Below are 15421 nucleotides of genomic sequence, written 5' to 3'. Positions count from 1 at the left end.
TTTTGTATTTCAGACATCACTGTTAAACACTCTTCAATGCCTAATTACAATTGTTGAACAACCATTGAACAAGAGAGAGGTCCCAGCCACGAACTGAGTTGGTAGATATATCCTTCATTATTCTCTTTTACATGAGTTGGGCATCACATAGTAACTATAGACATCGTGATTTGTTTTGCATAGTGATTTGTTTTAAATGCATTTTTGGCATATTACTGTTACCGAAAACCACTTATATATTATGTTCTGAAAAGTGAGTCTTTAAAAACTAAATAATAATAAAAGGAGTCTACTAGCCGTCGTGTTATATTTAGTGATAGATAACTTGGGATTATTTTGGCATCCTATTATTGTTATCACACTCTAGTATATTAGCGTCATTGCGAATAATTGTACACAAACTAACGACGAGTCACACACATTGGTGATACATTTTTCGTAGTAACATAGTTTAGAGTACACGCGATTGACACATTGTTATTGACTCAAGTCATAACTCCGCATTGTATTGACACATTGCTTTATAAGATATAACGATAAAAGGCATCAAATTCAACATACATAATAAGTTGAAATAAGAGAGAGAGATTTCTAAAAATAGAACAGTTCATTCCAGTAAGTGTAAATAAATAAAACAGTCAGTAACAGTATCCTGTCAATATAATATATATAAAACATCGTAACTAATTTATTGCAACATGGAAGCATATAAAAGATACTTAAGTCTCGCAAAGGACTTAGAAATACCCCAGGAAAGAATATTTTCATGGTGCGAAGAGAAAGTAAAAGAAGAAAAAGAACATGAAGAAAGAATTCGTAGAGAAGAAAATGAAGAAAGAATTCGTAAAGAAGAAAAAGAACACGAAGAAAGAATTCGTAGAGAAGAAAATGAAGAAAGAATTCGTAAAGAAGAAAAAGAACACGAAGAAAGAATTCGTAGAGAAGAAAATGAAGAAAGAATTCGTAGAGAAGAAAAAGAACACGAAGAAAGAATTCGTAGAGAAGAAAAAGAACACGAAGAAAGAATACGTAGAGAAGAACGAGAAGAAAGAGTCCAAGAAAGGGAACTAAAAAGACAAATAGCTTTAGCAGAAGAAGAAACCAAAAGGACCCAAATGATGCTGGAAATTGAAAAAACAAAAACCGGTCATGAAAGAAAACATAATAATAGTGATGAATTTTTCGTGAAACTTCCACGCATGCCAACATACGATGAACGCTCAGACTGTCTAGAATCCTTCTTACACCGATTCGAAGTTCAGGCTAAAGGTTATCGTTGGCCAGAAAGCAAATGGGCCACAGCCTTGATTAACTGCTTATCTGGAGAACCGCTAAAAGTTTTCTATACCTTAACAACTGAAGATGCAGATGACTATGGAAAAATTAAAGACGCTCTACTAAAAAGATTTAGATTAACGGAAGATGGTTACCAGGAAAGGTTTCACACTGCAAAACCGGAAAGTGGAGAAGACTTTAATACATTCGTGAACCGAATTACTCAATTTCTAAATCGGTGGCTTGAGTTGGCAAACGTAAAACAAGACGACTTTGCAGGCCTTTACTACCTCACGCTGAAGAATCGAATCTATCAAGCTTGCAACCCAGATTTAGTCGCATTCTTTAAAGAGAGAAAGCCAGAAAACTTGGACAAATTAAAAATCTACGCAGAAAACTTTAACAGCGCACATCCATTGACACCCCTTAGCAGAACATTGAAGGAACCATACTACGCTGCCGCTGCTCAGAGTCCAGGTACACCTAAAGTTCAGTACTCAAATAGAACGAGCCGATCAATCACTCGGAACACGCAAGTGAAACAAGATGATCATAGTAACAAACCATGGAACAAACAGTTCAATAGAGACCATAGCCGACCCTATCGAAACAAAACAAGAAATAGCACTGACAATAATACTGAGTATAAGAAAACCAACAAACCTATAATTAAATGTCAATATTGTGGAATGAAAGGCCACACAGCAGACAAATGTTACAAAATCGTGGGATATCCGAAAGAAACTGCAAATGCATCACTCCAAACCAGTGTAAATAATCAGACACGAATAATGTCAGGAGAAAATATAAATGTGTATTGCGTGAAAGGTATGTCACTTTTAACACAAACTCACAAATCAGGATCGCTATTTTTTGTGAAGGCAAAGCTAATGGAACTGATTGCAAAATATTGAGAGACACAGGATGCAGTACAGTAGGAATAAAAGCATCTTTGATCAATGACGAAGACAAAACTGGAAAAACGGTACAATGCATCACATTCAGTGGCACAGTCGAAACCTTTGAAACAGCTAACGTGTACATAGAAACCCCATACTATACAGGAATAGTGGAATGCTGTATACTTCCCAACCCCGTCGCTGATGTTATTGTTGGCAATATAAAAGGTCTTAAAGACAACCCAACAGATGTAAAGGAATGGTCATTAACCCAAGAAACAGCTTGTCTAGCAGAAACAAGAAAGATGACTAAGACAACAGAGAAGCCAATGACTATTTCTCTAGAACCACAACAATTTGACAGGAACACGTTCATTGAAGAACAGAAAAAGGACCCGACTTTAACATCATATTTCAATATCGCAAACAAAGGGACGAAATCAAAAGTTGAATACATCATTGAAAAAGATATTCTGTTCAGGTTACATAGGAAAAGAAACAAAATAGCTAAACAACTGGTCACGCCGAGTATTTACAGAAACAAAATCCTTGGAATAGCGCACGATTCAATAACTTCTGGACATCTTGGGAGCTCTTCCACATTGAAGAGAATATCCGAGAATTTCACATGGCCTGGAATTACTAAAGACGTCCGAGAATATGTGAAATCGTGTGACACATGCCAAAGAAGAGTCGCAAAAGGCAGAATACCGAGATTGCCATTAGAGACAACCCCAGTTATTGAAAAAGTTTTTCAAAAAGTTGCAATTGACATTATAGGCCCTTTAACAAAATCAGATAGAAACCATACACACATACTAACACTAGTCGATTACGCAACCAGGTGGCCAGAAGCGATAGCATTGAAATCAACTACATCGGATCACATAGCTGAAGCATTGATGACAATTGTTACCAGAATAGGCATACCAAATGAGATACTGTCGGACAATGGACCCCAATTTACATCACATATGATGCATGAAACCATGAAACTCATGGGAATCCAACACTCATTCACAACTCCCTACCACCCCCAAGCAAATGGTCTTTGTGAAAGATTTAATGGCACTCTAAAGAATATGTTAAGAAAAGTGTCAGCAGAAAAACCAGATGATTGGGACAGATACTTACCAGCAATCCTATTTGCATATAGAGAAATACCCCAAGAATCTACAGGCTACCCCCCATTTGAGTTGATGTATGGACGATCACCTCGCGGCCCGATCAATATAGTAGCCGACATTTGTAAAGGGAATGAGGAGGACAATAACGAAATTATGTTTGCTTACGAATATGTAAGAAACCTGAAAGACAGAATAGAGGATACATGTAAGCTAGCACAGGAATCCGTCACTAAAAAAGCAGAGAAATACAAGGAATACTCTGATCGCAAAAGCAAGTCAAGAAAATTTGAGATTGGTGACAAAGTACTAATACTCTTACCCGATGACTCGAGTAAACTTTTAGCTACATGGAAAGGACCATTCAAGGTATTAGCAGTACGATCTGGTGTTAATTACGAGATTCAAATTAACAACACAACAAAGACATTCCATGCAAACATGCTAAAAAAATATTTCGATAGAGACAGATTATCACAACCAATATTTAACCATGTTGAAGCTGCAAATGTAGGATTAATCATCGAAACTCACAGCGATGATGTCGAACTACAACACACCCCACAACACGGTAACCCTAAAAATAGTACAATTAATGACGTCACAATCAATCCTCAACTAAACGAATGTCAGAAACGAGAAATCAGGTCATTATTAGAAAAGTACCAGTCAGTCTTTACAGACGCACCCGGACATACAACATTAGTGGAACACGACATAAAGTTAACCACATCTACTCCTATCAACGTGAAAAACTATCCTATTCCATTTCACGCACGAGAACAAGTTGAAAAGGAAGTTAAGGATATGCTAGATACAGGAATAGTTAGATATTCTTCAAGCCCATACTCATCACCAATAGTAGTAGTGAAAAAGAAAGACGGATCGATAAGGCTATGTATCGACTTTCGCAAATTAAATGAAGCAACAGTGTTTGATGCAGAACCAATACCAAATCAAGAGAATTTATTTGCTGCCTTATCTCAAGCAAAATACATGACAAAATGTGATCTTTCTAGAGGTTACTGGCAGATTCCACTGAAAGAATCATGTAAGAAATACACAGCATTTCAATCACCATTAGGATTGTTAGAATTTAACTATATGCCATTTGGATTATCGACAGCCGCATCGACATTCCAAAGAATGATGCGTATGTTATTAAAAGACATCCCGTCTACACTCTCATACTTCGACGACGCATGTATTTTCTCAAACTCATGGACTGATCACATGACAACCTTAGAATTAGTGCTTGAAGCATTAAAACGTAATTCTTTAACAACAAAACCGTCAAAAACAAGCATTGCATTTTACAAAATTGATTTTCTCGGTCATACCGTTGGTCATGGGACACAGACACCCGAGACAGAAAAACAAACAAAAATCGCACAATTGCAACCACCTAAGACAAAAAAAGAAGTACGCAAAGTACTTGGGCTCCTAAATTTTTACAGGAAATACATTTACAACTTCGCGCACATCGCGACAACCGCTAACAAATCTGACAAAGAATGGTTCACCGAACAAAATTGTTTGGACAGAAGTGTGTCAGAATAGCTTTAACCAATTAAAGGCATTACTCTGTTCAGAACCAATTCTTAAATTACCCGACATATCAAAAGAATTTGTTGTAAGAACTGACGCGTCTGATAAGGGCATCGCAGGTGTACTATTACAGGAGCATGAGGGAACTCTAATGCCTTGCTTATATGCAAGCAGAAAATTATTGGACAGAGAATCACGATACTCTGTAATAGAGCGTGAAGGACTAGCCATCGTCTTTGCTTTAAAGACATTCAGCAGATATCTACTGCTAAAAGAGTTTGTGGTCGAAACGGACCATAAACCACTCACGTACATAAGAAATAACAAAATGAATAATAGTAGAGTACTAAGGTGGAGTCTATTTTTGCAAAATTACACTTTCAGTATCTCTCACATACCAGGCTGTGAAAATATTCACGCCGACCTACTTTCTCGATTAGTATAAACACATGAGAAGGGTATAACTTAACCTCCCATGCATACTGTTAGTTACCTCGCAAACTATGCCAAATCAGAACGCACAATTTCGATAATTTTATTTGTAAACATGATGACCCAACTTAATGTAACATTGAGTATTGTTTGGATATATATACCATACCCATTCATGATTTGGGAAATCTTCTCTTTATCTATTATTGTTATGAATTTTCACTCATTTATGATTAATAATTGAAATGTCAATATTCCATTTACATTTTCATTCATTTCATTCAGAAAATTACCTTCATATCATCGACTTAAATCATGCTTCATTACCATCACTATTGTTTATCACAATGATTTGTAATCACATTGCCATCATGTCGTTCATCACAATGATTTGTAATCACAATCTTTCATTGTTATTGTCGCCCATTCATATACCTACGTTAATATAAACATTTCCATGTCTAGTTAATAAATAATTTAATTGTAGCACAAATCATAACAATGGATTAATGCTAGAGTATCATGATAGTAAATTTACTTCCGTTTGTAAAATCTATCTTTCCCATAATGGTTAAAGAGTATATTTTAAACGTGGGTGGGGGGTGTCACAGTAAAGATTGTTCACAATTATCTTATTAAATTTTATTTTATTAAGAACTGAATTCATCTCACTCCAGTGATATTTCGGTAGGCTTAGATAAACTTTACTTTATAGCCTTCCCTCGAATTAATTTCTAATTAGTGAATACTTTTCGTTCTACATTCTGTCACGTAGCCACTTATTATAAAAGCTGATAGGTCTAACACTCTACACTCACTTTCTCTCCACAATCTATGCCGGACGGCCAGTCACTCTATTCCTATATATATACTGGAAGATTTTTATCTTTTGGGACTTTGTAGATATTATATCTACACCATTAAGACGCCGGAGCTTTTAACTTTGATTGTATAATCTTCAAGGATCAAACCCAAGCCCGCTGTACTACACTATAACCTCTTACCAATTGCCTGGAAGTGGAATTTTACGAGTCCAATCCTGTTATCAGAGGAATAGATCATCCAAGCCCATCAACTGCCTGGAAACGTAAACTTACGAACCTGACATATTATCATAAGTTACGTAAAATATTCATACCTCTATTTGTAACTGCCACGATCACTGTTTATCTCTTTTAATTAAATTTCATCATTATTTTTATTTCATTGTAAACAAATCGTTAATTGTTTTTCATTTATAGTAACTAGTAAATTCTGGGGCCTCATTCTACATAGATCTTTATGCATAGTCGAGTAGCTCTTTACTCACTTGAGACCATGACAGACATATCAAGAGACATGACACCCTTGAAAAAAACAAAATTAAAGAGAGTATTGAGGAGGACAAAAGAGGGAGGGGGAGACTAAGAAGATGGTGGTCAAAAAAAAGACATCAGCGACTGGATGATTAAGCTAGTGACTGTATGTGGAAGGATGGCGCAAGACAAATCAATAATTTAATCAATACATTGATGTATCCATCAAACCATCAATATTTATTACATTGGGTCCACTATATTGAAGACTATGTTTGCTTAATTTCTATCAATACAAACTGCCAAATTTGTGTAAATATCGATTAATTAAGCAAAAACAAATAAACAAAAAAAAACAAACAAAAAAATAAAAATAAATAAAATGTACTTATCAAACCAACAATATTTTTATACTTTGGATCCACTATATTGAGATAAATTCTTTATCCATTTTAATGTGCTAAAATGTGCTAATTAATCGACAATTATATCTCAATCAATCAATCAAAATAGGAATCCCGACAACTCAATAATTCAATCAATCAATACATCAATGCATCCACCAAACCATCAATATATTTCTTACCTGGGGTCCACCCTATTGAGGGCCATATCCATCACAGCCCGAATGCCGTGTTTATCAACCTCGTGCATGGAGTAACAAGCGATGCCGAATTTCTCAATGATCAGTCTGTGGTCAAAATGAAAAAAATCATTCATTCATTCATTCATTCATTGATGGAGTTCCGTCTCCCTACAGATGTTGAATGTCATGGAACGCAATGACCGTACCACTGAGCCACCAGCCCTCTAACGTATCCTAGTGAATCTGAACAAAAATTTGGGATTAGTCACTGGTGTGAGCTAAAAACCACGTTTGAAACAATCCCGGACAAAAACATTACAAGAAACAAATATCCCTAAAAACAACAAACAAAATTAGCCTACCTCTCCTGTTTCATCTAGCACTGGCGTCATACAAACCTATTCAGATTTTCATCACACGCGTTTTTTTTTTAATACAGCAGTCTCCGTTTATAAGCACGATCATCGAGAATCAGACATAGCGTGCTTATAGCCGGATTATGCTTAAATAGAAGAGGACCCCTGTATTTTACTCTGGATAAGATTTAAGTAACAAGAAAATAAAAGGATATGTGATAGCTTTAATTCAATAGGGACTGAGATTAGTGGAAGAGTAGGGTCCCTTGATTGAACCAACTACAAGCCAAGCGCTCCAAATACAAAATTTATTATTCATATTTCTGTACAAACATGCATAACGTTGATTATGATATGCATTTTTGTACAGAAAGATTAATAATAAATTTTGTATTTGAGTGCTTGGCTTGTAGTTGGTTTGTTCACAAATAACTTCTCCCCCGGTCACGTCCAACCAAGGGACGCTACTCTTCCGCTAATCTCATTCCCTATAGTAGATCTGGTTTGATTTATTGATTTAAATTCCAGTAGCTTCCCTCGCGTGTAAAATGTGGAATCAGCATGGTATTTCTGTCTTTATGGTTATCTATGATATTTGCAAAAGACAATTTAATATTTGAATGAGAAAGCTTTTGTTAAAACTACTCGTAGGTAACATTGACTAAATTGAGTTATTACTTTTTCCACTCTTAAATATAAAAATAAATTAATAAATAAATAAATAAATAAATAAATAAATAAATAAATAAATAAATGAATAAATGAATAAACAGATGAATAAATAAATAAATGAATAACAACCGACATAATTTAGATGCTATATTCCTTTGAGAATATACCCCGTAAGAGAAACTAATGACGATAATTATGATGATGATGACGACGACGACGATGATGATGATGATGATGATGATGATGAAGACGACGACAATGATGAAGACTGATGATGATGATGATGATGATGATGATGATGATGATGATGATGATGATGAAGACGATGATGACGATGAAGACGACGACGACGATGAAGACGACGACGACGACGATGATGAAGACTATGATGATGATGATGATGACGACGACGACGACGATGATGAACCCACCTCTCACCAGGGTCAACATCTCTGAGACCAATGTAAACAAGATCTTTGGCAGACAGGCTAGAAAAGATTTAAAAAGAGAGAAAGAAATATGGATTAAGATCGTTCTTGGAAAGATGTTTTTTAAAAGGGGGAAAAGCTCAATGGCAAGTGTCTTGTTATAAATAACGCTAGCAAAAAGTAGTCGCATTCGGAATATAGAGCAATCAATGGGCTTCAGAAGAGTATGTGCAGATTTGTCCCTTCCCTATGGAACTCCCGCCTACTGTCATTCTAATTCAGTCATGTCTGCAGAGCGGAATTTGGCCCAGAAAAGTGCCAGAAGACAATAGAGAATAATATTTTTTTCGGCGGTTGATGGGGTTTGAACCCGCGACCTTATTGGTACGACAACTCCGCCTGGCCGGCGAGAGCGTGACTCTACCGTATGAGCTATCCACGAACCCAAAAAAAATTCGAATCAAACTCAGGTTATTCATTACTAGATCCCTCTCTCACCGACAACTGGAGTAGCGGGTACAACACACACATACACACACAACCACAACGAAGTTAGTAGGCCAGCAGTTAAGCTTAGTAACCAATATTCTCAACAAAAACATATAACATAGAAACAATTGAGACATTGAGTATGCACCGGTATATGGGGTGAATTTTTAATTCAGAAAAGTGAGTGGAGCAGGCACTTATGTTGGTAACAACAAGAGATGAAGTGAATAGAAAAAGTGCCAGAAGACAATAGAGAATAAAAATAATTTCGGCGGTTGATCGGGTTTAGATACGAGCGCTTTGTGGATTCTCAGCGCTGTATAAATAAACTAATTACATTGCATTACAAAATGTTTATTGCAAAAACCAACTTCAGCCAACAAGTGATTGATAATTATAAACTCTTTTCATATACATTTTCCAAGATTACGTATACCAGAGGCGACAAATATAAAATAATATATTATATTCAAGGTTTCAGACCAAAAGAAGACAGAACTCATTTATTATAAGGATAGTGAGAACATGGAATAGTCCGTTTCAACACAAAAAATGCGTGTTCTTTGAATCAGTTTAAAATATTGGATAGGGAGTTAAAGACTGAGATTTATGTATGACTAATATGTTTTGATCTATTTTACAAATCTAAAAACAAAAATAGATAAATAGATTTTTAAAAAAAAATAAAAAAATAAAAAAAATAATAAAAAATAATAATAATAATAATAATAATAATAATAATAATAATAATAATAATAATAATAATAATAATAATAATAATAATAATAATAATAATAATAATAATAATAATAGATTAATTTTTGAATTCAATTTGATCTTGTTAATTTTTATTTATTTATTTATCTAACTATTCATTTATTTATTTGTTTGTTTATTTAATTATTTACCCATTTATTTATTTATCTTTTTAACTTTTAATTGTCATGTGGATATAATTGTTTCCATTAATTTCATAACTTTGTAGACTGGTTTGTAAATGTTGACACGTAAAATGCATGACATCTGAAACGATGTTAAATCATGATAATTTATCAGAGAGATATGTATGATTATTATCGTTCTTGCTTTCATGATTATTTTTGTCATTAATATTTCATTGTACTATGAGCTTTGTACATTTATGATTCATTCGATCATGACCAATTACCAGTATTCTATGACAGTATTTTTCGATTTTACATTGCTGTATTGATATATTTTCCCTGACATTCAAAGTTGTGTATAACTGTCTGTACAAATGATACAATACAAGCTATATGAGATTATGTAATTATAAACTATTGTATAAGGTATTGAAAGGATAATTATATTAAGCCTTTAGTAAGATAAGATAAGATATATCATTTTTGTTTATATTTTTTTATACACCGTAACTATCCTCAATCTCTCTCTCTTTTTCTTTCTCTTTCTCTCTCTCTCTCTCTCTCTCTCTCTCTCTCTCTCTCTCTCATACCTCCCTCCCTATTTCCTCTCACTTCCGTTTTCTCCAACTCTTTCATTCTCTTTCTCCCTATCTTCCCCCTGACTCTCTCTCTCTCTCTCTCTCTCTCTCTCTCTCTCTCTCTCGCTCTCTCTCTCCTTCCTTCCTTCTTCTTCTTCTCCATCTCTTCCCCCTCTCTCTTTCTCCGCCCCATCTCTCTCTTCTCCCCCCCCCCCCACCACCCTTGAGTATAATATACAGAGCAATGTTCACTAAACGTGCTTAAAAGTGCTTTACCTGGCCAACAGCAAAATATAACACACAGAACTACACACGACTTCTGATAGATGAGGTTACATTTTCTTTTTGGACAGAAACGGCCAGGTACTATTTTTTTTTTTTTTTGCACCCGAGTACGATGAGAGATTGATCGAGTAAAAAGTCTTTTCCAAGGTTTCAACAATGCGCCGCTCATAGCGAGACTCAAACCTTGGGCTGTTTAGTCCAAAGGAGAGTGTCATACCACAAGACAACGTAGTCCCTCGTAAGTAAGTACGAAAGTAAGAGAATAAGTAAGGCAGTAAGCAGCTTCAACTGAATGATGTTCACACCTATGTTATGACGATCTATCCAGGATGCAAATTACGTACCGCACTCGTGCACCGCCGGAAACCCGCCCGGAAGCTTCGTCACAACGCACCGTTCAACCAGATGCTCTGTTAGTTTCGGGTTCGTTATCACAACGGGTGCATGTTGGACAGAGTGCAATTCCCCAATGATGTAGTGAGCCTGCTGTTAAATCCAACCCGATGCCCGAATGGCCTCTGTCATCCCGGGCTCCACACTACTAAGTTCTTCATAAGTAAGGCAGCAGCCTCTTATGCTTCTCATACTACTATGTTATGACGATCAACCCAATCAGCAAAGTCCGGTCCGCATTCGTGCACCGTCACGAACCCGCCCGGTAGCATCGTCACAACACACCGTTCAACTAGATGCTCTGTCGTTTCGGGTTCTTGCCCACATCGGGTACATGTGGGACAGGTGGAAAGTCCCCACTGATGTAAAAAAATAATAATGTTGAAAACATATAGCCCTATAACTCCGAGACACCATACTCTAAGCGCTCAGATAATGATGCGCACTTGCTGTTAGGCAGCTCCTCGACCGAAGCCGATTCGCAGCCACCCAGTGTCTCCTAAGTAAGGCAATGATTAAGTCACAAAGTAAATGACTAAGAAAATAGAACTCCTACCAAGGTTTGCACCATTCAAATCCAGCCGTCGCGGGCATGAATGGTTCCAGTTCTTTCAACAAAAACGACACTGGCATCCCGTGAATGTTTCCGCTTGGTGACGTCAAAGGTGTGTTTATGTCTGCGTGCGCATCGACCCAGATAACCACCACATCCGGTTCCGCTTGCGCATGCCCGTGGATACTTCCGATGGCCATACTGTGGTCTCCCCCTAGAACCAAAGCTGACTGTTTCATTTTCAATAGTTTGGAGACAGTCTCTGAAAGCTAGGAATAGAGGAAATTAGATATAATTTATTATATAAAGCATAAATCTATGTATGAAGGGACAGTTTATGCACACCGAGATACTATACTAGAAAGGAAGTGATAAAAAAAGACATACATTTTCATGTTTTAGAATGTATCTTAAAAAAATCTCTACCTGATATTGAAACCCTTTTTTTCTGGAGACCTTTACAACAAAATGCCATGCCACTCGACTACCAAGTCTCCTAACACTATTTAGTGAATTATATGTTTCATCATCGTTATCATCATCATCATCACCATCATCATTACTGTCATCGTATTCATAATCATGAATATCGTTATTATTATTCCCCATCATCAACTAGTTTTCATTATTCCATTCCATTTATAATTTTATGATAATTTAATTCGTTTTCTTTACTCAAAACCAAGATTAATGGTATTAACAAAATTCATTAGCAAAACCAAATTTGTTAACTGGAAATTCCGGGACTTGGTTTATTCAATTTATTGACAAATTGTCCAATTAACTTTGTAATTGAATGTTGTATAGATAGTATGCGCTTGGTCAAGGAGTTCACAACATTGCCATCCGGAAGTATAACGGACCAACACACAAACTATATGTAACCATGAACTTTTATAGTCTGGTTAATACAGTTTAGTGAGGACAACTCACAAACGCGGATGGCAAAAACAAGAACAAAGGCCTGAGTGACGTCATCTGCATACTATCTATAGATAGTATGCGCTTGGCTAAGAAGCTCATCCGGAAGTATAACGGACCAACACACAAAACTGTGTGTAACCATGAACTTTTAAGGTGTGGTTGATGCAGTTTGGTGAGAATCACTCACAAACGCGGATGGCAAAATACAATAACAAAGGCTTGAGTAACGTCATCTTCGATCTATAGGAAATGAGATTAGCGGAAGAGTAGCGTCTCTTGATTGGACAGACGCATGCGCACAACCAACATGACGTTCTCTCTCTCATAACTTTTCCGCCGGTGACGTCATAGACTATGAGTGACGTCCAATCAAGGGACGCTAATCTTCCGCTAATCTCATTCCCTATCTTAGAGTGATCACCTTTTTGTTAGCGGCGCCGACAACTCGTGGGTTTCTGATTGCACTTTCCGGTTCCTCTCTGATTCCGTTCTCCACGTCCAAGTTTCCGTTGTCAACCACTTTCACACCTGGTGATTTTTACACATCGAAATTTCACGTGTTAACTCGTCATCGTAACTTACCACAAAAAAACAACAAAACAAAACAAAACTAAACTAAAAACATTTATCATTCTATGTGGTCTAGTGGTATGACACTCGCGTTCGGATCGGTAGGTTCTGGGTTCCAGCCTCGCGCTCGGCGCACAGTTGAGTCCTTGGAAAATGCTCTTTACTCACATTCTCTCACCGTACTCAGGTGTAAAATGAGTACCTGGCCGATAATAGCGTTGTCTTTGTCCGAAAAATTGTAATATCGCCTAACAGGCGTCATGTCCCGTCCTACCTGTTAAATGTTGCTGTTGACCAGGGACCCCTTGTAAAGCGCTTTGAGCACATTTAGTGGATATTGCGCTATATAAAGCTCAATTTTAATTTTTATTATTCATTGATTGATTAATCATTTATACAAATAATGATAAATAGAAAATAAACTCCCAAAATGTAGAAGAAGTACTCACCAAATTCTTCTAATTTTGATATCATTCCCCCCTCCCTCAGGGAATCAGGGCCGTGTTCGGTACCGTGTCGGGGCTGAAGAGAAAACAATAAGAACCAATTCAACTTGACGTGAAAGCACGTAGATACACTACCAAATTGTGACCCATCGTCTCAAAACGGTATTATGTCGGATCGAACCAAATGCTTAAAATCCGAATTAAATGTTAAACTGGTCTAAAATATAAATTGTTGGCATTAACACCCTAAAATATGGTATTCATTCTCCTCAATAAAACATACAAACTCAACACAAGTCTGATATTTCTGGCTCTAAATTCAATTTTTAACATCTTAGCCATCCCGACTTAATACCGTTTTTTAGGCGAAGGGTCACAATTAGTCTATAATATTTTCCAATCTACAGCCTCACCTTATTCTCTTGACTGAGGTGGTCGTAGAGGAGACATGAGAGACGACATTCCAGTAAGGGCCCTCCATCCAGATACATATATCTTCAGCTTACCTCAATAGTTTTGGGCTGTCCATCCTTGTCCATTCGTTTGCATTAGCCATCCATCACTTTGTTTACCGTCCTCTCCTTCTGCCTCTCTCTAAAATCCTTTGCATAATGGTTTTTGACAATGTCTCATGGCGAGAAGCATAATCAAACCAAGACAATTTTATTTGTTATGACTATAGACAGGAGGGATTCCTGTAGTCCTGTTATAAAGACATTTCTTCTGTAAACCTCTTCATTAGACGTATGATCAGTCCGGATGATTCCTAAAATGCGCCTATAGGAAGACAATTTTTTGTTATGACTATAGACAGGAGGAATTCCTGTGGTCCTGTTATAAAGGCATTTCTTCTGTAAATCTCTTCATTAGACGTATGGTCAGCCCAGATGATGCCTAAAATGCGCCTATAGCATTTGTGTTCGGGCAAGTGCATCCTTTGAAATATTTCTAAAGTTGATGAGGTTAATCAAAAATCGAATCTACAACAGCATTGCAACATCAAATGCCTTATTGGACTTTCAGTCGGCACAAATAAATTTCATTGCATCAAATATAAGCAAGTTCAATAACACAATGCACCAAGTTATGTTATTTAACTTGCTATTCTTGCACTGACATTTCTTTGTATTCATTAACCTGAACTCACTGAACATGAAAATGTTTACAAAAACAAGTAGACCAAAAGCTATTGTAATTGAAGACAGGAATGGTGCTCTACTTACCCAGAAAGAGGATGTAATGAACATGTGGACCGAATACTGCAAAGGGCTGTCTAACATCGATTTGAGCCCAGACCTATCAGTTTTGACACGAGAACAGAAACATACAAAACCCAGACACACCAAGAATAATGAAACATGAGGTTGAAACAGCAATCCGGGGTTTAAGCTCCAACAAAACAACTGGAATAGATAACATCCCAGCAGAACTTTTTTTTAATGGTGGAGAGGAGACAGTGGAGGCAATGACAATTCTATGTCAAAAGATAATGAACGAGACAAGGCGGCCAAAAGACTGGACACCATCCTTGATTATCCCTCTCCCAAAAAAGGAGATCTCAAAAAGTGCAGTAACTATAGGAGCATAAGTCTCATTAGCCACCCAAGTAAAATGCTTCTGCGGATAATACTAAAGATAAAACAAAACAAAAAACGAAGATATCTTGGCAGAAGAGCAAGCTGGT

The 15421-nt window shown here is 36.6% G+C and overlaps 1 protein-coding gene across 2 annotated transcripts in view; it reads right to left on the bottom strand.

Annotated features, from left to right (window-relative positions):
• LOC144959999 (arginase-1-like) overlaps positions 1–15421 on the bottom strand; it is a 55014-nt gene that overhangs the window by 16152 nt on the left and 23441 nt on the right. For both annotated transcript variants that reach the window (XM_078892922.1, XM_078892923.1), the window contains exons 3-7: positions 13741–13813; positions 13143–13249; positions 11801–12066; positions 8619–8675; positions 7160–7264 (exon numbers count right to left, since the gene is read on the bottom strand). In XM_078892922.1, the coding sequence (XP_078749048.1) occupies positions 7160–7264; positions 8619–8675; positions 11801–12066; positions 13143–13249; positions 13741–13813 (608 nt within the window). The remainder of the gene's footprint in view (positions 1–7159; positions 7265–8618; positions 8676–11800; positions 12067–13142; positions 13250–13740; positions 13814–15421) is intronic.

The sequence above is a fragment of the Berghia stephanieae genome, chromosome 14, assembly GCF_034508935.2.
Source record: "Berghia stephanieae isolate SIO BIC M18660-M18661 chromosome 14, UCSD_Bste_1.3, whole genome shotgun sequence".
Taxonomy (NCBI): domain Eukaryota; kingdom Metazoa; phylum Mollusca; class Gastropoda; order Nudibranchia; family Aeolidiidae; genus Berghia; species Berghia stephanieae.
This window is presented reverse-complemented; position numbering and strand designations above follow the sequence as displayed.